The sequence below is a fragment of the Perca flavescens genome, chromosome 14 (assembly GCF_004354835.1).
Source record: "Perca flavescens isolate YP-PL-M2 chromosome 14, PFLA_1.0, whole genome shotgun sequence".
Lineage (NCBI taxonomy): Eukaryota > Metazoa > Chordata > Actinopteri > Perciformes > Percidae > Perca > Perca flavescens.
In genome coordinates, this window is record NC_041344.1 from 5,501,335 (window position 1) to 5,525,709 (window position 24,375).

The window sequence follows — 24,375 nt, forward strand, 5'->3', positions numbered from 1 at the left end:
GCCACATGTCAAAGTGTAGCTGAGCAAATCACTGAACCCCAAGTTGTCCATTTCTCCTAATACTTAGTAGGGTTAAAATGCATTTGAAGAAGAAACATTACTGTCATTTGGAAAAACTGTTTATAATGTGACTTTCTCATGACATATTTTACTATGACTTTTTTATGAATTTTTGTGACTACTATACTACGACTTATTTTCGACCTAGTGTACTATGACTTTTTACGAATTTTGACTCTATACTATGACTTTTTTTCAATATACTATACTATGTCTTTTTTTCAATATACTATACTATGACTTTTTCATAGATTTTTTCGATGTACTATACTATGACTTTTGATGACTTTATTTCGACATACTATACTGTGACTTTTTTCAACTTACTGTTCTATGACTTGTTATGACATCATATTTGACTTATTGCTTTTGTAAAACCATTACTACATATATCTGTTAATGTTTCATTAAATAAACAGAGAAACAAAAAATACAATGTTTTATTAATTATAAATAGCAATTTTTCACCAAGCAATGTAGTTCCACAGCGACAATAAGCAGAATGGTTACCAGGCAACACACAGATGCAATTCAAATCATTGTCTTCAACATACTTTACTATAAATTTTTCAGTGTGTCCTATACTTGGGTTGTGGTTCGGAGGTAGAGACAGTGCCCCATAACCAAGAGGTTGACAAGCATGGTTTACAACATACTATACTGTGACTTTTTCATGAGTTTTTTATACATACTATACTATGACTTTTTATTTATTTTGACATACTATACTATGACATTTTATTTTTTTCAACATACTATACTATGTTTTTTTTTGACATACTATACTATGATTTTTTTCAACGTACTATACTATGATTTTTTTGACATACTATACTATGATTTTTTTTCAACATACTATACTATGACTTTTTATGACATACTATGCTATGACTATTCATATCATACTATACTATACATTGACTTTTTTCGACATACTATACTATGACTTTTTTAATGACTTTATGACATAATATATTATGACTTTTATGCCATACTATTTGGCTTATTGCTTTTGTAAAACCGTTGCTACATATATCTGTTAATGTTTCATTAAATAAGCACAGAGAAACAAAAAATAACAACGTTTTATTGATTACAAATAGTCATTCTTCATCAAGCAATGTAGTTCCAGGGGGCATTAAGCAGAATGGTTACCAAGCAACACACAGACACAGTTCAAGTCATAATTTTCAACATTCTTTACTATGACTTTTTTTCGACATACTATACTATGACTTTTTTATAACTTTTTTTCGACATACTATAATATAACTTTTATATGACTTTTCATGACATACTTTACTTTGTCTTTTTTTGACATACTATACTATGACATCATATGTTTTTGTTTTTTACAACTTTTTATGACATACTATATTATTAGTTTTTGAAGACTTTTTATGACATATTATGATCATGACTTTTTTAAACAAACTAATATCTTACATAAAAGGCATTAGTAAGTAAGTAGTTAGTTAGTAAGTCAGAGGGTCACCAAAGTGTTAACAGCTCATCCTGAGGGGAACATGAACATGTGAACCACATTTCTTGTCAATCCATCCAATAGTTGTTGAGATATTTTACTTGAAACCATAACAGTCGACCTCAAGCGTTGGAGTGAGAAAGTGTACACTTTATCTGGTTTTCCGTTTAACTCCGCCCCCTCCCTTCCTGCATGGCTTGGTGTTGACTCAAAGAAAGGTAACACACATTCCTGACTAAATGCTGCAGGCATGTTCAGCCCTGTCAGTTATATCCGTGTGCAGGTTAGTAGAGGAGGGACTTTTCCTCCATTGTTTCTTGAAGTGTTTTTTTCAGTGCAAGACAGCTGTGCAGATTTATGCTTTGGATCTCTTCATCTCTGACTCCTCAGAGTCTAAGACCTTAACTTAATGAGTGCCACATCTGTAAAACCATCTGTCCTACAATTTTCTCGCCTCTCATTGGTTTTGGCAAAGGCCTGAGAAACAGCCTTCATTTAAACTGCAGTAGTTTCCCCAACAGGTCACACATCCATCCTCCTCCTGCACCTGATTGGATGAACGCACCTCTCACTGGGCTCTCTCATTGGTCCTCGCTTTTGATTTTTGAACTTGAAAAACGTGAAGACTGACTTTTGGCCAACTGTGAATTTCGGTTTGCAGTCAGTTGGGAAAACCCCCTATAGCACTTCTCTTTATTGTAATGTCCTCTGAAGACTTTGTCACATAGTTGCTTGAACGCTTACTGTTTAAAGGAGAGTTCAAAGCAAAAGCTGAACATTTTTGAGGATTACACTCGTTCTCTTTCTTGCCAAAGGCAATTGAGTATTAAAGTTAGACACGCTGGTCATTTTTAGGTGTTTCTCATAAATCAAGTGCTGTTTTCAGCCTGCACTTATTCATTTTGTTGACGGTGAAGATGCTGGCTTATTATTTGTTAGGGTTTCTATGGTTACATTGCGGAGAACAGGTGCACTCCTCCCGCACTGAATTTGTACCTCCGAAAGCTAACTGCCTCGAGGTGAAAAAAAGTTGCTTTGAGAAACTGAAATTCACCCTGACATATGCCTGTCACAAACATACCTGCCACGCTTGTTACATAATGGACTTTTCAGAGTATCAGAGTCACGCGCGAGCCTATTTAGAGCCTCTGCCTGTGTGTGCAGGTGTAGAGAAACTCTATTGTGTTGTAGCTTATTAAATCTGCAGCTCTCGGGCTTTCAAAGAAAAACGGCAGTAGAATAAAGCCAACAGACTCCGTTAATCCACAAATCTAGCGGGTGGATTTACAACATTTACAAATGGCAGCCGGTCAAAAGGTCACGTTTCAGCGAGACATTTGCATGTTCCAATGTTTATGTTTATGTCCATTTCAGTTCCCAGTGCTGGTATATAATACAGGGTGTGTTGCCAAAACACCTTTTAAATATAGAGTTAAGACATGAAAATAACAACAAGTATGTAGTTTGCGACATAGCAATAAATATAGTAAGATGTATAACAAAGTGAATAAGGGTTTGGGTTCAATTTCAAAGTAGATTGATAATGAAGTAAGAAGCTTTAATAAAGACGTTTTTCTGTGTGTTGGTTGTAACAGCCGCTGTCTTTGTGTGTGTGTGTGTGTGTGTGTGTGTGTGTGCGTTACATTGTACGTTTGTACCATGTGTTTACAGAAACCATTGTCCCGCTGAGGCAAACCTCAAATATGTAGCTGAGATTTCACACTGATCCAGTCGCGGCACGGCACTGCCGCTCGGATTGCGATTGAAAAATGAGGATTTATTGGAGATTCATGAAAGCGAAATCGATTTCATGCGGGAGAGGCTTGTGTGAGGCTTTTACAAGGTTACTGTCGGAGCAGGGAAGAGGTTTAGCCGTCTTTCAAACTGGATTAAATTGATTGAAACATTGCCATTTGGTCAATTTGTTATAACCGTTACTTAATTGGTATGTGATATATTTGCGTGGGTTATTATATATTATAGTGATGTGCTGGACAGATCAATATAACCAGACCAGAATACAGCATAGGAAATCTGATTAGTAATATAGGAACTATTGGATAGGATAGAACAACACAATGTGATTCTGCTAAATACAACATCACATTCATTATTGAGTTCACTTGTTTTTATTTAACCCTCCTGTTGTCCTCGGGTTAAATTTGACCCATTTTCAAAAAGTGCAGAAAAAGTGACAAAAACATTGGTGGAAAAACAACAAAAGTGTTGAAAAAGACGTCAAAAAAGGTTGAAAAAAAGGTTAAATTTGGACCCAGAAAAACTAAAAGTTGCATGGTCGACAGGAAGACAAAGGTTAAGATTTTCTATAGTCTCAGTCTGCCACTTTTAAAAAAAACTATTCCAGTGCCGGTTCCATGGTATCAGAATTGTGTATAGTTGTCATGGAAACATGGAAAGAACGAGATCCAGGGTACAAGCGGCCGAAATGGGTTTCCTCAGGAGGGTGGCTGGCGTCTCCCTTAGAGATAGGGTGAGAAGCTCAGTCATCCGTGAGGAGCTCGGAGTAGAGCCGCTGCTCCTTTGCGTCGAAAGGAGCCAGTTGAGGTGGTTCGGGCATCTGGTAAGGATGCCCCCTGGGCGCCTCCCTAGGGAGGTGTTCCAGGCACGCCCAGCTGGGAGGAGGCCTCGGGAAGACCCAGGACTAGGTGGAGGGATTATATCTCCAACCTGGCCTGGGAACGCCTCGGGATCCCCCAGTCGGAGCTGGTTAATGTTGCTCGGGAAAGGGAAGTTTGGGGTCCCCTGCTGGAGCTGCTCCCCCCGCGACCCGACACCGGATAAGCGGACGAAGATGGAAGATGGATGGATGTCATGGAAACATGAATTGGTCATGTGACAAGGGCTGGGAGACATGGCAGAACAGGCAGCCAAGTGACAGAACTCTGATCCAAATGGAAATCACAGCTGTGAGATTGACAGCACTCTAGCTCAATGGATTTGTCATTTCCTCTTACCAGTGTATCTCCGTGTGTACTTCGTACGCAGCAATCCCACCGATCGGTCCCAAAACATCCCAGTTAGAGAGGAGATGCCCTGAACATATTCTTTGACCTGATCCAGATTCCAGACTACCGTAGTTATTTTTTGGGGGGGCATTTTAGGCCTTTAACCCCTTGACGTCTGAATTTATTCACAATTATATAAGAACTTTATCATGGGTGTTCCTGGCTCCAAGCTGATGCTAAATTAAGTTGAGATTGTTAATTTGTCTATAGCATATAGAATAGATATAAATTTAGGTATGATGCAAATTAGCGACAACAGGCATTTATGGTAAAATTCTTTACAAAATGGTAAAATTAATAAAACACATTTTCAATTAATTGACAAATAAATGAATCTTGACAACAGCAAGAAAGAAAACACTCTCCTACTCCCTAACATTGACAGTAGTCTTTTTAGGGTTAGGGGTTAGGGTTAGGGGTTAGGGTTAATTTCGCTTCCGTGAACTGGATGTAGTTCCCACTCCGACCGGTCCTACGAGAAACCAGTGCGTGCAAAAGGTTCCTAGGTATGTATCGAATGTAAACAAACCGGCATTGGGGGAATACACACGCTATCTCGCCTGCAGTCAGAATGGAAGGGGTTTGATGCAAATTAGCGACAGTTGGCGTTAAGATATAGGACAGCTGAAGATGTGAAAGGGGAGAGAGAAGGGGAATGACATGCAGCAAAGAGCCGCAAGTCGGACTTGAACCTGCGACCACTGCGACAAGGACTGAGCCTTTGTACGTGGGGTGCACACTCTACCAGGTGAGCTACCCGGGTGCTCTGGACTACCGCAGTTATGGCCCCTTGTTTATTTCAGGCCTACAACCTCGGATTTGTCTACATTTGAGAAGTAAATTGATTAATTAATTCAAAGTCCCATTTCTAATATGTTGGTCGGATGAGTTTCAGGTTTGAATGATTGAATGACGTGGTGACATTTTAGGATTTTAACCCTTGTGTTGTCATCTTGACGACCATGCAACTTTTAGTTTTTCCAGGTCAAAATTAAAAATAAAAAAATCTTTTTGAATCATCTTTTGTCAGTTTTTTCCAAGTTTTTTGTCACTATTTTTCCGATGTTTTTGTCGATTGTCACCTTCGTCCAAGTTTTTTGTTATTTTTCCCGAAGTCTTTGAAGCCTTTACAACGTTTTGGTCACTTTTTTTTTTACAGGTTTTTTGTCACTTTTTACAAGATTTTTGTCAATTTATTTTCTTCGCTTTATGTGACGTTTTCTTAATTTCTCCCCCCCCACACACACTCTTGAAGCTTTTTCCGACATTTTTGTCACGTTTTTTCAACATTCTTTTATCATTTCGTTTTCAAATGCTATAAAATTGAATAAAACACCCACATTCAATGAAAGTAGGGACTTGATCATTTATTTAATTTATGATGAGCGTTGCATGGAACCATCCACTTTATTTTTTTGACAATTTGGTTGAAAGAAAACGCAAATTTCTGGTATAGAAACTTTTTGAAAATGGGTCAAATTTGACCCGAGGACAACAGGAGGGTTAAATCGGAATGGTTAGTCTGTTGCTGCAGCTATGGCAAGTCAGCCACGTCAGCCACGTTTCCGTGACACACGGGTAGTCAATATTTGAGTTTGTTAGTAAATGTTCAATTTGTTCAGTCTTTGAAATGGCGCGACGTATATTTAGGTGTCCATCAAAGATGCCTTTCGGTTTATTTTCTGGACTCCATAGAATGCACGCATGGTTTACGGTCTGAAACAAGTCTTTTCATGTTATTAAGAGGCATCATAATCAAACAATAGCATCCACTCGAATACAACGGATGTGAAATAACAGCAACAATATAAAACATGTGGCACAAAATGATTTCAATTTAATTTCCAAAAAAAAACAGGTTTCTTGCTTTCTAGAGGGGATTTATTGTGCTAACCTTCTTCTGTGTGTTTCTGACAACACAGATGAAAGCCTATGTTTCCTTGACACTGATGGTATTTGGGTGTGTGTGTGTGTGTGTGTGTGTGTGTGTGTGTGTGTTCTCTGTTTATATCTGGGATGAGTGGAAGGAACAGGATTATCACGAGGTTAACCTGACCCGCAGGAAAAGAGCGTACGCAGATGACACGGCGCTTTCTGTGTGTTGTACTTCTGTCTTTGTGAGGTCCGATTGTAGTTTGAGACCTTGAGAGGATTTTTTTTTTTTTTTTTTTAGAAAGGGAGGACATTTTGTCCAGCCCTCACTTCTTCAACACTGCTTCTTGTGGGTCCTATAAGAACACAGACATTTGCAAAAGTTTGAATCAGCATCAGAAAAGAAGAATATCCTAGATTTAGTTTCTGTCCTAATTACTGTACTAAAAGATCTGTCAATCAACTTGCTTTAAGCTCAAGCTGAAATGGAAATGAAATGACTTGTTGAGACGGATGGTTCTCACTGTGTGTGTGTGTGTGCGTGTGTGTGTGTGTGTGTGTTTGTGTGTGTGTGTGTTTTGGTGTCAGTGATCTACAGCCGAGGGCTCTTTCTGGCTTTCCTCACCTGCCACGCCCTAGTCTCCTTGACTCTCTCACACACACACACACACACATACACACACACAGCCAACACTCGCTTCTCTCTGTGATTGGGTGGTTTGAAGATACTCAGACTCTGATTGGTCGGTTTCTTCTCGTTAAACCATTACAACAGAAGCCTCGGTGTTACAGAATACGAATGACCAAAAAACACAACAAACAGGGCAAATTTAGGAAAATATTTCCACAACTTTTATGGCTTTACAAGGACGTCAAATTGGACAGAAATCTTACACCTGGGGACATTAATTTTAAGATTTTTTTTTTTTTTTTTTTTTTTTACAGGAATTTCGTAGCGCTGAGACAGTTTCTGTAAAAAAATAACAACACAACAGAACATAAAACAAAGCTTTTTTTTTTAAACAAATAAATCACGGTAAGAAATTTAAAAAAACCCACGTACATTTCCAAAAAAATGTCATGAACACATTTTTATCTAGCTCTATTATTTACAGTGAGGGCAGTTTTCCTTAAGGCTGCTTGTGTCGATTTCAACATTTAAACGTATCCCGTTTAGGACAACAAATGTGTTATTAATACATTCTGTGCTGCGTGTTTTCTCAAACTGAACACATAAATATGTTTAGAAAGACACCTTTTAAGATTTTTTATTTTTTTTTTATTCAGTTTGAGCATCTTCGAACTGCGTAGGTCACGGTGAAAACGCACAAAGTGAAGAAACCCCCCCAAAAAAAACAGCAAATGAGATTTTTGAATGTGTGATCTGCAGGACCGGCTATGATCTTCAGCTCCAGTTATCAAGGCTTTTTTTTTTTTTTTTTTTTTCTTCTAAACAAAATAAATACATATCTCACTGGAGATCAGTGCATGTTGAAGTCTGAGATCACACACACAACCACTAACCACACGCACACACACACAGACACACACACACACACACACACACACAATCAAAATAATAATCATCAACTAGCTCTGAGCGCCGGAGAAATCACCACAGGTTTGAGAACTAAATAATGTTGCAAAAAAAAAAAAAAAAAAAAACTGAACTTCAAATAACACAAAAAGTGGTTTGTTTTCTTTTACATTTTTGATGAAAGTTATTAACCTGTGAAGGCAATTTAGCTCAAAACAACTTTGATCCAATTGTGGTAAAAAAAAAAAAAAAAAAAGAAAAAAAAAAAAAAAAAGTCTCCCTGAAGCCCACCAAACTTTTCCCTCCAAAAAAACTCCAAAGTATCTCAAAGTATGTAAACACTTTGAAAACCCTTAAAGTAATAATGAAAAAAGAATGTACTTGCTTCTGATTGGCTGGCAGGTTGGACCTGAAACATATCGTATGTCAGTCAGCACTGATGAAAAGACGTGTTCAGCTTAAAGCTCAGAAACGACAACAGAGACATGAAGGAAAGCAGCTGGACACTGGGTGGGGGGGTGAGTGTGTGGGGGCGGGGGGGACCTCAATAAAATTTAAAACTCAACTGGCGACGTGGTGGTGGTGGTGGGGGGGTTCGACAGGTGTGTTCGAAAAAGACTTCTCAAAGTGGCGAGCACCAGACAAACTGAGGTATCTGTTATTGGAATCAAACTGTCCGTCGATGGCGCCGTTGAGAGTACAAAGGAGCATCTGGAACTTTTTAATTTGAAATCCTTCGCTGCACTTGAAGCGCCCACCCCCCCCCCCCCACACACAAACACACACCCACACACACACACACACCCGGCAAACTCCACCCAACCGGCACAAAGAGTAAGATAAATCAAACCACAAAAGAAACCTATTTTTTCAGATACTATATTTTTTTAAAACAACAGAATCCTGAATGTCTTCGTGTGTGGCCTCTGTGTGTGTGTGTGTGTGTGTGTGTGTGTGTGTGTGTGTGTGTCCTCCTCAGGTTTCCAGCAGGATAAAGAGAGTCAGTCATCGTAACCGTCAGTCCATCAGCTTCAGTGCAGGAAACGTCTCTGGCACGGGGCTTTCTCTGCGTTTTTGGTTTCCTAAAGGAAGCGGCGAGCGAGACAAAAAAAGGTAAAGGATGACGTTCGTTAACACCAGGTCGTTAAGAGAAGAAGAGAAGGGCGGGTGACAATCCAGTGATGGCGGACGAATTTATGGCCAAGATGAAAGTCAAAAAAGACAAGACATGATTCCGGCTAATAATCCAAACTGATAGGATCCATCGTTTGGGTTCGACCGATGTTTCCTCTGTCCTCGTCGGCGAGATAGAGCAAGAGAGGGAGGGATGATGACGGGGAAATCTGGTTTTGGCGAGGGCTTCACCGGAAAACCGAGCCGGATCCAACCGCACGCTCCTCCTCCGCAGGCTGCACAGATGGATCGTGGGAAACAAATCGGTCGGATTGGTTCTCCTACAAAGGGGAGAAAAGAAGAGAAGAAGAAAATGTAAGGAGAGCTGCAAAATATCTCATTTTCATCACAGGAGGAGCCACCTGCCCTCTGCCACCTAATCTGTGTCATACAGGCGCCCAATCACAACGCTTGTTCACAATCACTTCCGGGTAGGAATCTCCGGCGTGCCGTACGTACAATTTAACGTCGCTGAGCACACGGGGGACGACGAGGAACAACGAGGAATCATCTCCTTCATCTAAAAAGGCATGTCTGATGCTTTCATAAGTCAACACTTTGACTAGCGTTAGCTTAGCTTGGAGAGCTGATGGACCCACCCAAACAGGTGAGATGTTGCTGTTCATAATAGGACTGGGCGATATGGAGAAAATCAGATATCACGATATTCTTCACCAAATACCTCGATATCGATATTGCGGCGATATTGTCGGGTTGACAATTAGTGCTTTTTAACAAAATATCTTCACACTTAGATTTTTGATAAATAATCATCAGTAATGTGGATATAATGACTAAGTGGGTAAAGGCAAATAATAGAACAGCTCGAACAGTCTGGTAAGTTCAGAAAAATACATCACTTTACTGTAATGCAGCCTTCAAAACCAGTAAAAGACACCACTTATGTCATATTACGATATTAGAGTATCCAAAATCTAAGACGATATCTAGTCTCATATCACGATATCAATATAATATCAATACATTGCCCAGCCCTAGTTCATAACGCTAGATTAGGTTTATCAAAGCAACACCGGACAGAAAATAAGCCCAGCAGAGACGACAGACCGGTCGGACCTCCGTGTTTAACCCTTGTGTTGTCTTCCTGTCGACCTGCAACTTTTTAGACAACTTTTTTTTACATCTATGTTTTTTTTTGGACATTTTGTCAATTTTTTCAATGTTCTTGTATCATTTGTCCACCCTAAAAGGCTATAACAGTGAATAAAAAAACCCAAATTCAATGAAAGAAGTGAACTGATCATTTATTTTACGGAACCATCCAAAGTTATTTTTTAACTTTTTGAAAAACGGGTCAAATTTGACCCTGAGGACAACAAGGAGGGTTAACTGTATGTCTTTAAATGTTACAGTTATCGCATCATATCTCCCCAATTCTAATCAAAGACCAACTGTCTACGCAGAAGCGATTTTTGTGTTTTGTGCGCGTTATACATCCGCTATAGTCTCGCTTTGCCAGACCTTCCTAGGGGTACTTTGGAGTAGCCTACTGCAGGGGGGTATGTGAATTTTTTGCAAAAATGCTAATTAAAAAATATGTCATGCATGATTACTAAAATAATAATACTATAATAATGAATGAATGAATGAATGAAGTGATGGATTCTAAACATTTAAAATGTAGCATTTAAATGTTTTTGTTGCTGGCGCCGTATTGTACCTCTTTTTATCGACTTTTTTTCCGCTAACACTTTACTTGAAAGTATTGACATAATCGTGACATGACACTGTCATAACTATGACATAACACTGTCATGAACGTGTCATAAACATTAGAAACAAGTTCATGACTTCTGTCATGAAAGGGTCATTTGGTTTTTGCCATGACAAGTTGACATATTGTTTGGATTGTCTTGATCATGACAAGTTGACATTAATCAAGTTGACATTAATCAAAGTGACATTACCAGAAGTTGTCTTGGTCATGACAAGTTGACAATAAATTAGTTTGGGATGTCATTGTAATGACAACTTGACCAGGATGACATTACCAGGAGATGTATTTGTCATGACAACTTTACATTAAATTTCTCTGTAGTGTCCTTATTAAGACATCCTAAAAATGTAGATAAATAAGATCCTTATTAAGGATGACATTATGTCAAGTTGTCATGACAAAGACATCCTCTGGTAATGTCATCCTGGTTCATGTCAAGTTGTCTTAATAAGGACACTCCAAAGAAATGTAATGTCAACTTGTCATGACAAAAAACGTCAGAAGTCATAAAATTCCATGACGTGTTTATAACGTTCATGACGGTGTCATGTCATAGTTATGACAGTGTCATGTCACAATTAAAGTGTTACCTTTTTTTCTACCAAAATGTTTTGTGCTCGTCACGGGGTACTTGGCTTAAAAAAGCAATTCAAAGGGGGTACAATATTGAAAAAAAGTTTGAGAAACACTGATATAGTAGCCTGACGTGGTCATACTCAAATTCTAGTCAGAATGTGAGTCTGAAACCGCTCCATTGGGCTGTGATTATGGGGCGTGTTCCAACCGAACCAGGAAAAAAAAATGCCTCTGCATTCATTGGATATACCTACAACCAATCAGAGCAACGGAACTCAACACTGTGTATCGTCTCCATAGCAACCACTCTTTGCACAATGCATTCGCTTGCATTCGTTCTGACTTCCGACTTTTAGACTTTTTTGAAGCTGGATATATCATTTGTTTCTTGTAAATATAAATGTGGATAACGTTAGTGATAGTGACATGCTCGCTACAGTTGCATTTCTAGAGATGGATCGGCGAAAACACGTTTCTTTTTCTTCAAAAATTCAACCCAAGCGTTCTTTGGTGACGTGATTGATTCTGTTACTGTTGATCATCTGTCCGACAATCTGATTGGTCCGAACAGATCCTGTTCGGGCAATAATTGCTTCTCAACGGAGCGACTCCAGACCGAACTTCCCGACCTCGAATTTTGTGGGCGGGGCTAAGTTCGGCTGGCATCCAGGCTACTGATATAGACCATACATCCACAAATATACATCTGACGCACACGCCCATCTCCTCTCCTAACAACCCACGCACACCACACCCATCCACGAGTCTCTGCATCATATCAACCCCCAACATGCACTTCCAGTATGTTTCTACTTGTAAGCTTTTGTAATCGTGTTGTTCTGCCACGCCTGTTGTTCAACCTGTCATGTTTTATTGCTCCACCGACTCAAAGACTGATTGATTCATACATCAGCTATTTTTCCGGTAACTGACTAATTATTTGGCGTGATATGTGAGTCATATTTACTTGCGTAAGGGTACAGGAGTTTAAAATTAAACTTTGAAAATGAACCTCACGCACTGTTTAAAAATGTATGACATCCAAAATCCACTGTCGCCAAATGTATTGTAGGGCTGGGCAATATATCGATGTTATATCGGTATCGTGATATGAGACTAGATACCGTCTTAGATTTTGGATATCGTAAAATTGTGATATGACATAAGTGTTGTCTTTTCCTGGTTTTAAAGGCTGCGTTGCAAAGTGATGTACTTTTCTGAACTTACCAGATCTACCAGTTCTAGCTGTTCTCTTATTTGCATTTTCCCCACTTAGACATTATGTCCACATTACTGATGGTTATTTATCTAAAATCTAAGTGTGAAGATATTTTGTTAAAGCACTAATTGTCAACCCTACAATATCGCCGCAATATCGATATCGAGGTATTTGGTCAAGAATGTGGTGATATCTGATTTTCTCCATTGCCCAGCCCTAACATATTGAATGAAAACCCACTACACGGAAGAATGTTTTAAAGCCCAGGCTGCGGCCCACCTGTGACACCGCCACGGCCGGCCAGGGGATCACGGCCCACACTTTGGGAAGCGCTGATATAAATAATACATATTTATCATATTTATGTATGTATACTAAGCATTTTAGCTACACAACTTTCCTTAAAGGCATACTATGTAACTTTTCCCTCTTTGGTTCCCCTACAGGTGGTCTCATTGAAACTACAGCCGCGTGAGCTGTAGTTCCAATGAGACCACCTGTAGGGGGACCGAAGAGGCAAAAGTCACATAGTATGCCTTTAAGGATGACTAAAGTTCTATCTCATCTTAAACATCTCAGATTCTGTTGTTTGTCTAGTTACAGTTTCTGAATCTGTCATCAAGTGTTGGCAGATAAAAGAAACACACACAGACACAGACACACAGTCTGTGTGTCTGAGCCCTGCAGCAGTTTCCTGCATTAAGCTTCTACCTGCAGCCTTTCAGGTGTTAGTAGTGTGTGCGTGTGTGTGTGTGTGTGTGTGTGTGTGTGTGTGTGTGTGTGTGTGTGTGTGTGTGTGTGTGTGTGACTCCACTTTAAATCAACAGTCTTATCTCACACACTAATACAACACACAGAGACTTAAAACACACACACAGGAAGCTGTGACATACACACACACACACACACACACACACACACACACACCTGCAGGGCTGTGTTTGCTCGACCAAGTGGAGACAGCCTTGGTGGCTACTGTTACAACACACACACGCACACACACATTTTCTACAGGCTCAGTCTAACATTTAAAAAAATATACATATATTTCCAGTGCTGGTTCTATGGTATCAGAATTTTGGATGGCCGTCATGGAAACATTAATTGATCATGTGACAAGGGCTGGGAGCCATGGCAGAACAGGCAGACAAGTGACAGTACTCTGATCCAAATGGAAATCACAATAGTCAGATTTAAGGGGAGGTGGGGGGTGGGGGGTGCAGAGTCCCCCTTCTAGCCTCGCCCCTGATCGCTACATCTTTATTCGTATCTGATTTGACATTTAGTTACATTCTTGTTCAGCAGTTTATGGCTTATCGTTACCGGTTGATTTTTTTTTTTCTTCTGCTTGTTAATAATAAGTAATCCGAGAGACTCACCAGCAGCGTGCGGAGGGGGGACTTCTTCAGTACGGTGACTCGACCCTGAGAACACAAACACAACAGGAAACAGTGATTAGCGCCAACGATGACCTCACTCTGCTGCATGGCTATCAGTGACACTTTGTGGAGAAACGTTCACACAGTCTGTGATTATGGTTTCAGACGGTACGAACAAACTAGATTCCATAGAAACAAATAGGACGAGTTAAGATAAACTCATATCAGCATGTCCCGACATGTTATACTTAAAGGATAGGCGGAGCTTAAGCAAACACCATCAGTACACTGGAAGAAATGTATTAGTTAAAGGTAAATATCTTTCACTTTGGAAGTCAACGTCCGTGGTTTGTTGATTCACGCACACGCAGCTATCTCACAGCATGACTTCCTTGATACACATTCAGGATGATGTAATCTCACACACACACACACACAGACAGAAACACACACACACACAGTGTTCAAACTACCACACACACACACACACACACAGACAGAAACACACACACACACACACACACACACACACAGTGTTCAAACCACCACCACACACACACAGACAGACAGACACACACACACACACACACACACAGTGTTCAAACCACCACCACACACACACAGACAGAAACACACACACACGCACACACACACACAGTGTTCAAACCACCACCACCACACACACACAGACAGACAGACACACACACACACACAGAGTGTTCAAACCACCACACACACACACACGTACACACACACACAGTGTTCAAACCACCACACAGACACAGACACACACACACACACACACACACACACACACACACACACGGACAGATACACAGACACACACACACACACACACACACACACACACACACACACACAGTGTTCAAACCACCAGACACACACACACACACACACACACACACACACACACACACACACACACACACACACACACACACACACACAGAAGGGGAATAAGGTGAAATGTCTCTCAAGTAGTGACTTCAATATAAAGATTGAGCTATACGTTGCATAAATAGAGCTGCTGATGTATATTTAATTTATTTTACTTTTTAACTTTTTAAACTACTTGGACGAAAATAGCAGAGTGGAAAGTGTTCTGGGTGGCATATTTTATATATATATATATATATATATATATATATATATATCAGAAAAAGAAAAAAAGAAATCAATAGTTTTAATAGTTTGTGCTGAACTGAAGTAATATTTTCTATTTTGTGGCTCTTATCTGGTTGGTTCTTATCTGGTTGATTCATGCTGCACAATGAAATGTGGAGGAGACTACATTTCATTGCGCAATCCTGTATTTCACAATTATATTATAATCCTTTAGAGCCCTGTAAAACAGATGGAATGACTTACAGCTATAATATGTAGCCCTTCGCATTAAAATGTCTATTTTTGTTATATCTTATGTTGAGATGTACTTACATTACCCCCCCAAAAAAAAGTTTTCAAGAATGTTCAAACTATGGCTGCCCCCCTTTCAGTCTACTAAGTAAATACGAATAAACTTTTCTAGTGAAGTCAATTTGGTTTTCTTGAAACTTCAGGTCATATTAGGGCATATTTTAGCATGACATTGTTACGTTGAGCACATTTTTTTACAGCGCAGTTTGATCTGGGTCAATCTGAACTTCCTGTTCTGACTGATTAAACGGTTGCAAACTATTTAACCTGCCCATTACTCTTCATGCAACCTTCCATGGGGCCTCAGAGAAGCATAGAGCGAGTCAGAGAGCGACTACAAAGCCAACGTTACATACACTGAACAAAATTATAAACGCAACCCTTTTGTTTTTGCCCCCATTTTTCATGAACTTAACTCGAAGATTTAAGACTTTTTCTATGTTTACGAAAGGCTTATTTCTCTCAAATATCATTCACAAATCTGTCTAAATCTGTGTTAGTGATGCTGCGTTCCAGGCAACCCATAACTCTGTTTTTTTTTACAACCTTCTACCCGTGAAAGTGCCCTGGAACGGCAGTCAAACCCCTAACTTAAACATAAATAGGCAACGTAAAGTAATTCCGCACACTGCAATCAAAACATTACACATACGACTGTGTAGTACTACAGGTTAGGTTTATTCAATGAAGCCCAAAATATGTCGCCGACTGGAAATCGCTAGTATCAGCTAACGTTCCCTAGCCCCTAGCTAACGCCTAGCTTGAAGGGTTTGTCGTGACTTTGCCTGGAACACTACCGGGTCGTGAGTCGTGACCTGAAGTCGTAACTTACGGGCTAAAGACTGTGTCTGGAACGCAGCGTGAGCCCTTCTCCTTTGCCGAGATAATCCATCCACCTCACAGGCGTGGCGTATCAAGATGCTGATTAGACAGCGGGATTATTGCACAGGTGTCCCTTAGGCTGGACACAATGAAAGGCCGCTCTAAAAATGTGCAGTTTTATCACGCAGCACAATGCCGCAGATGTCGCAAGTTTTGAGGGAGCGCGCGATTGGCATGGATTTTCTCGGCAAAGGAGAATTGCTCACTAACACAGATTTAGACAGATTTGTGAACAATATTTGAGAGAAATAGGCCTTTTGTGTATGTAGAAAAAGTCTTAGATCTTTGAGTTCTGCTCATGGAAAATGGGGGCAAAAACAAAAGTGTTGCGCTTATAATTTTGTTCAGTGTATATTAAAAAAAAAGACCTTTTCGTTGAGTCATTGAATCTTATCACAGAAACCGTGATACACTTTTTGGCCCACTGACAAGAGCAGCAGCGGGAAAAAAGAGGTCAGAGAGTGAAAAATGTAATTGTAAAAAAAGGTACCTAACGTTGTAGGACGCCGAAGGCCGGAGACTGACAGGTGAGAAATAAAAGCTGGGGAGAGGACAAAGAAAAAGATGGGATGATGATCAGAGTCTTTGGTGATGACGGAGGACAGCGGCAGAATAAACTTTGACCCCCTCAACTATTCACCCATATATTGTCGGAAAAATCTCAAATCATTTCTGCCCGTTTGTCAAATAAAATCAACAATATACAGATTTAAGATTTATTCATTATTACATTTATTAACATTTCTGTAAATGCACCCGTCCTAGTTACCTAAAATGCATGTCTTTATGTCTTCGTAAAGTCGAATCCCCTGCATCCCCCACCGAAATCTACGCCTATGGCGGCAGATGATTCGAGGTATAACAGAGAAAATGAAGAAACTACTGTGGCTTGATGATGTAGAGCACATGTGTCAAACTCAAGGCCCGCGGGCTAAATCCAGCCCCTCGGATTTGTAACTTTTTCCGACGTTGTCACTTTTGCCGAAGTTTTTGGGCACTTTTTTTCTATGATGGCTGAGGAACTTTTTCCTGACTTCTTTAGGACTTTATGCCGACCAAACTGTAAGTGAGAAGACTACATGACACACGCAATAATACAGTATAAGATATTTGACTTTTTTCGATGAAATAAAAGCATATCGATAAACTAAACATGTCTGGCCCTTGATGTGATTCTTAGTTTCCGGTGTGGCCCTTAGTGAAGTTGAGTTTGATGTAAGGAAACCCAGAACAGAAGTCAAAACGAAATCAGATATGTCAAGAAGAAGATGAGAGAGAAACTGGAGGGTTAAAGAGAAATGAAGAAGAGCTGACAAGCTGATTGGGTAGAGCAGGTCCAAGCCACACTGTATAATTTACAGAGACCCAACAATTTCCTCCCAAAGAGCAAGCCTTCGGCGCGACATTCTGCGGAGGTGAAGAAAAATGTGAAGCTGAAGAGGACGAGTGCAGACAAGACAGTGACATTCCTGCCATTCTCTGTAACTCGGGCCTCGCCCATTTTGGGGAGAAACAAACGGCTCCTTCTCAGATACACGACGAAGGCCACGTGCTTTAGAAAAGGTACTTCAGGCCGGGGGTCAAAGGTTGTTGGGGAGAAAAATACATAATATCTGGATTCTTTGTTTCTTCTGTATGAAACAGACTGAGCAGGTGAATCCATGTAATGAGTTACAGCACATTAAAAGGGGACCTTCAACCCAATTTTCCTATGTTTTTGTGTTTTTAAGTGACTGATAGGGACAACCAACTACAGGGCCAATGTGCATCGTCAATTTACGTCCACTAAAAGTTCTGTTTTTGCCGCTGACAGGCTCGGATTATTATTCTAAGTGTCGGACAACATTATGGAAAGGATCCCTACAGAGACGGAGCTTTTCGTTTAAAAGTATAATGTTTTTTTTTTTTGTTGTTTAACCAGAAACAGCTCTGAAATCGTGATCCCCAAACCCACCGGACTCCATTTAAATAAACAATACTTTAGACGTGTATAGAGCCAACATCTTTTTTTCATGTAAATCGGTAAACTGTGTGTTTATTTTAACCAGAGCTAGAGTTGTGATTGTTGGGAAAGTGGAAAGAAGAACCAAAACATCTTTTCAAAGTTATACACTTTGAATTAATTGTATTTTACGTTGATAAAATTACTGGAGTCTGGTGGCTTTAGCGAACGCAATTTGGCGGATGTTTTTATGTTTAGCAGGACGGTCGGCCTCCGTCGAAATCCTTTCCATAATGTTGTGTCTAGAATAATAATCTGAGCCAGTCAGCGGCAAAACAAGCACTTTTGTGGACGTAAATTGAAGGTGCGCAATTGCTCGATAACTTACATTGTAGCTTGTTTTGCTGACTGGTTGAAGTTGAAGTTACCCTTTAATGATCTCACTTGTGTCTGGGCACTTGACGTTACATTTTGAGAGTAACTTAACACTAAATTGCTATTTGGGAGTGAGAAAATTACAAGTTTAACCAATTAAAACATCAATAATACTTTCAGTTTTTAATCTAAAACCACTCAAAAACGCTGCAGCAATCCTTTGTCACATTACATTAGAAGATCTTTGTGGATTACTGTGGATAAAAGCTCTCCGGTGGCATGTTTGGCATCTCTGGAGCTAATAATGCAGGGTTGGAGCCTGCAAAAGACATTCTTCAATATCTAACTTGTAATTATGACTGAGGGGGTGTGACGTGAATGGGTTTTCCCAGTCGGCAGCTTGTTTTTATTGAACGCAGCATCAAGAGGAGACAGAGTAATATTTAGGATCTTTAATCGTTTTTAGTTTGAATGATTGTGTTTGGCTGGTTCGCTGCTGGATCTCAATAAAGAAAAGGATGGATTTTAAATTAGTTAATTATCATTTAACTGATTTTGAAAGATTCAAACAATGTGAAAATCCCCATACTGAGGGTTACTGACACCAACAATATCCATGTATCTCAGCAGTAACGATATATATTCATCAGTTCCCTGTAATTATTTCAAAATAAAGCTTTTTATTTTTATTTTTAAAGTAAATTACAGGCTGAAGTCAGGCTTGTTTTTGTCATTTTGCCTTCAAGATCTAATTCAAAGTTTCTGCTTCATTGATAAATGTAGACACTCTGGGTAATGTGAGCCTAAGGAGACAGGAATCCGACCAAAGTGTTTGTTGTCTTTTGGACCCCCCCCACCACCACCACCACCCACCACCACCACCACCACCACCACCACCACCCACCTCCAGCTACAAACAAGCATATGTCTCCAACACTTAAAGTGGGATCACACGGTCAACTGGCATCTCTACTGACATTACACTTCTTAGAAAAACTATTTTTGAATTGTTAAGCCACGTCACATCGTACCAAAAACACGTTTACAACAAAAAGCTTCTCCGTGTAGATAGCCCCTTAGTCAGCAGAAAAAGAAGAGCAGAAGATTTCTTCCACACAAAGTTGTACTATTTTTTTTTTATCAGACTTACTGGATGCCTGTACTTCTTCAAGCTGCTAAAACGTATTCAGATCAAGCGAGTAAAAACTCTTTAACTGACGAGGTTCTACAAAAAGACATTGTCTTAGTGTTAGCGCACGGACAGACCACTGGTTTAGTTAGCGTGCTCTGGTAATGGTATACAAATCAAATGCTATCTATTGTCTAATATGACAACCCTTTGTAAAAAAAAAAAACACTTAGCGACGCCTGGTTCGCTCACCTGGTAGAGCGCACGCCCATATACAGGGGGTTTACTCCTCGACACAGCGGCCGCAGGTTCGACTCTGATTAGACAGCATGATTATTGCACAGGTGTCCCTTAGGCTGGACACAATAAAAGGCAGCTCTGCAGTTTTATCACGCAGCACAATGCCGCAGATGTCGCAAGTTTTGAGGGAGCGCGCGATTGGCATGGATTTTCTCGGCAAAGGAGAAGTGCTCACTAACACAGATTTAGACAGATTTGTGAACAATATTTGAGAGGAATAGGCCTTTTGTGTACGTAGAAAAAGTCTTAGATCTTTGAGTGGCGGCATGTCACCAAAACATCTTTTCAATGGTTTGACTCCGACCTGCGGCCCTTTGCTGCATGTCATCCCCCCCCCTCTCTCTCCCCTTTCATGTCTTCTGTCCTATAAATAAAGGCCTAAAATGCCCAAAATATAATCTTAAAAAAATTTCAATCATGCTTAGGTTAAAGACCGACTCCATCTGCGTTCTTTTCCAGGTTTTTCAAATGGAAACGGGTTAGCCTCGGCAAAAACAAGTGACATAGGTGATCCCAGTAAGCATATCAATATATGAAAAAATGGGAATGCTAACACTAGCTGATTCAACATTGGCTGTGAAATAACGGCACAGAAGCTAAGCCTAGTGTAAGTTACTGCTGTTTGTTTGGATCCAAAAGTCACATGACTACACAAATTAATGGATCGAGGTAGAGTCTGGTGACTTTGGAGAGAGCAATATGGCTTCAGTTCCCCTGTCGGAAAGGGCTTTTTGACGGCAAGGTAAAGCAGAGAAAACGTTTTAAATATAGCTTACACTTAAACTGGTATAGATTTTTGTTAGGTTGTCCTTTTTTAGGACCAAAGGAGTACATAGCGCTCACTTCAAAGCCACCAGACTCCCAACAAACACAACAAACACAAGAAAATTCAAATTCAAATGTAAAGATGAGGCTTATCTACAAAGCGGATTCCTCTTGAAACAACAATGCCCTTGGACAAGGCCCTAAACACTGTTTACAGTCAGCGGAAGGACGGAGAAAGATCAAGTCTGGACCTCAGAGAGCATGCTTACACAGACACAGTTACCGTCTTTACCCACATGACGACACACGAGCCGACTGTATTTGCTGAACAAAGACCATGAGATGGGACTGAAAGCTCTGAAAGCAACCGGTTCAAGTTCTTTCCTGGCGCTGGAAGCGCTCACCGGTGTTTTAAGTCCCCCCAACATTGACTTCGAGGCAGCGCTGCCAGGCCGCGTTGCCTGGAAGACAACGTTGGGGGCTTAAAACACCAAACACCGTCGGAAGCAGAAACACGACAAGTCCTGAAAGTACTCTGGGAAGAAAAGGAACTACTCTAGATTTTGATATGTTAGGAGAAACTCCAGTATTATGTAGCAGCCACTTAACAGTCCCACTGGTGGATTCTTTCAACTGTAAGTGGATATTTCAGCTGGGCTCATTCCAGTTCAGTATAACATCGAATTAAATAGGAAAGCTGCTCCACACACTTTCTACCAACTAAACCTACACTGAGGGGGATGCAGAGACTTCCTGGCTGTGACTGACAGCAGAGAGCGAAGGAATGCAGTCACGCTAGTGTTTTCAAAATCCTGAAAACTCACATGGACTTAAGCGTGATTTACGCTCCTGCGTTACATCTACGCCGTGGCTACGTACGACGTAGGTACGTGGAGACACAGAACCTACGCTGGACCCTACGCTGGAACCTACCTCGTAGCCTGACGTGCACCTCTCGAAAAATGTAACTATACACGTTGCGGCGACGCACGTCGCTCGGCCGTGACTTGCCAGCGTTACATGAGATCAAGGAGAGGGTTAACTTCTCCTGCTCCAGATTCCCCACCGTGGTCAGAAAGCACAGGGGAGACACTTTGGTTCTCTCACTGTGACTCTAGAGTCGCTACTCGCTCCGAAGCTAAACACCGTCACTCTCTCACTCACTCTACCACACACACACACACACACGTTCAATGCGCGTGTGTCCGTTTGTTGTCAGTGATCTACAGCCGAGGGATTTTTAAAGTTCACAGGCAGGCAGACAGACAGACAGACAGACAGACAGACCGACAGACAGACCAGACAGACAGGCAGACAGACCGGCGCATGCACACACACACACACACACACACACACACACACACACACACACACACACACACATACAGGCAGGCAGACAGACAGACACATGCACACACCCACCCACACACCCACAGCTGATGCAGATAAATCCCTAAATGCATGCATATTAACCAAGAGAGGTATCTGCTTTTTTAAATAAACGCGACGGAGAAGCTCTTAAAGCTTCCTCCCACACTTTGCCGTAAATACAAGTGAGCTGCAGATGACCAATCTGTGTTTTTCTTTACTTTTTTTTTTTTTCACTGCTAGCAAAGAATCTGCGGGCTGTTTAGAGCACTAAGAAAAAAACGAGCCTTACTGATAAAAAAGCTAGATCCTTTCCAGACATGGATCAGCATGTTTGGGGAACGTTTGTATTTGGTGCAGTGGAAAACGCGAGATTTGTATCTGCACGCTGCTGAATCCGCTTCTTTGCATGCTGTTCATACGGGATCCTGTTTGATTATCAGATCTTGATTTGGATTTCTGTATCCTTTTTTTTTTTACATTCCGCCATACGACAGGTGTATGTGTTATTGTAAACCTGGAGAGAACCGCTTTTTGTTTTTACGCCTTCCAGACAAGGACATCGTTGTGCGGTGAGATCATTTCTCTCTGAAAACAAAAAAAGGCGTGTTTTTGAATGAAAACACGTCGCTAGAAGCCAACACATAGTTTAGATTTAACAGCATGTTGTGCCGTTTCAACCACTGTGTAGGCGCCACATATTGTATGTTGTTCATGGTCCCATTTATATTTTTTATTGATTATTATATTGTGCACTTATATTGTCGGTGGTGGGCGTTTTCATCGCAGTTTGAGCGGAAGTGATAACATACTTGGGTTCCACTTACTTGAAGGGATCTACATAGGAGTGACGTGACACTGTCATGACAAGTTATGGTCAGGGTTAGAGTTAGAGTTCATGTGTCATGACAGTGTCATGTCACTCTTATGTAGATACCTTCAAGTAAAGTGTTACCCATATCTGTTTGCTTCACCTGTTCACCTGTTTTTTTTGGGCTTTGACAGAGAGGGGGGGTGAGCCTGGGAGCGATCACTTTTTGACCGCCACACTAACGCACTTATTTCGACCCACAAAGTAACTACATTTGGTAACTGCAGAGCTATTTTTTTTACGTGTGCACATTGCAATACAATCTGGAGCGCATCACAGTGTGTTTATGCCTCTCTCAGTGTTCAGTCCCTTGCGGCAGCACTTTGTTTGGACTGCTTACAGCCGCAACATATAATAATGCCGAAACCACACCTGTAATTCTGCACTGCCACTACAGGTTTTCCACAATGCACACGTCTGTCATCCCGTGTGTCTCAACACCCCTGAGAGCTTTTTGGTTTACACGTCTCTGCCGTCCGGGCATCTCACACACGTGTGTAGAAACATCTTAATGATGAATGGAGGTTATATTTTTCATAGTTTTTTTTAACGTTATCGCGATATCAACTTGTGCAATAACAACATGGTGAAATCCCAAAAGACTGAGATTTTTTGGAGTTAGTTCAAAGAGAATATCAGTAGAAAAGTACACTTTAAAGTGTATCTGTCGTTCTATTTTGGTGGTGCATTTTACGTTCAATTCAAGTTGATTAATAAAAGAATGTTGGATTTCCAACATTCTATGATCTATGATTTTATTTCAGTTATTTAAATTCAACAAGTAATTTGATGTTTTAAAGCAGAATACTGAAAGCAGCAGAAAATAAGCACACTCTAATATCTTATATAACTTTAATATATATTAAGTAATTTTCCATCTGTCCATCTATCTATCTATCTATCCATCCATCCATCCATCCACCCATCTATCTATCCCTTTATTCCTTATATAGTTCAGCCCCAATTTAAAGTCTTCTTGTGCAGCCATAAGCAAACGTCTGTGGTTCTTCTCAGCATTCAATTCACAAATAAACATCTAAAAATGAAACCCAAACCAGCACCTGAAGCTGTCAAAGACACACAGACACCGCGCTTAGAGGCACCCAGACCTCCACCAACAACGCAAACAGGGCAGAACAAAGGCTTCCTGTTATCAGTGTTGACACCTGCTCGCAGGGTCGATGACAGCGGTAAAGATAGAATGACAGAGGGACAGACGAGTCAACAATCCTGAGGGCCCAAA

At 40.5% G+C, this 24,375-nt stretch overlaps 1 protein-coding gene across 1 annotated transcript in view; it reads right to left on the bottom strand.

Annotated features, from left to right (window-relative positions):
- Nucleotides 1–8,885: 8,885 nt before the first annotated feature.
- The window catches only part of LOC114568342 (carcinoembryonic antigen-related cell adhesion molecule 20), a 39,106-nt gene continuing 23,616 nt past the window's right edge, over nt 8,886–24,375 (bottom strand). Inside the window, exons 9-10 of the mRNA XM_028597913.1 lie at nt 14,064–14,108; nt 8,886–9,432 (exon numbers count right to left, since the gene is read on the bottom strand). Coding sequence (XP_028453714.1) covers nt 14,090–14,108 — 19 coding nt within the window. The 3' untranslated portion in view covers nt 8,886–9,432; nt 14,064–14,089. The remainder of the gene's footprint in view (nt 9,433–14,063; nt 14,109–24,375) is intronic.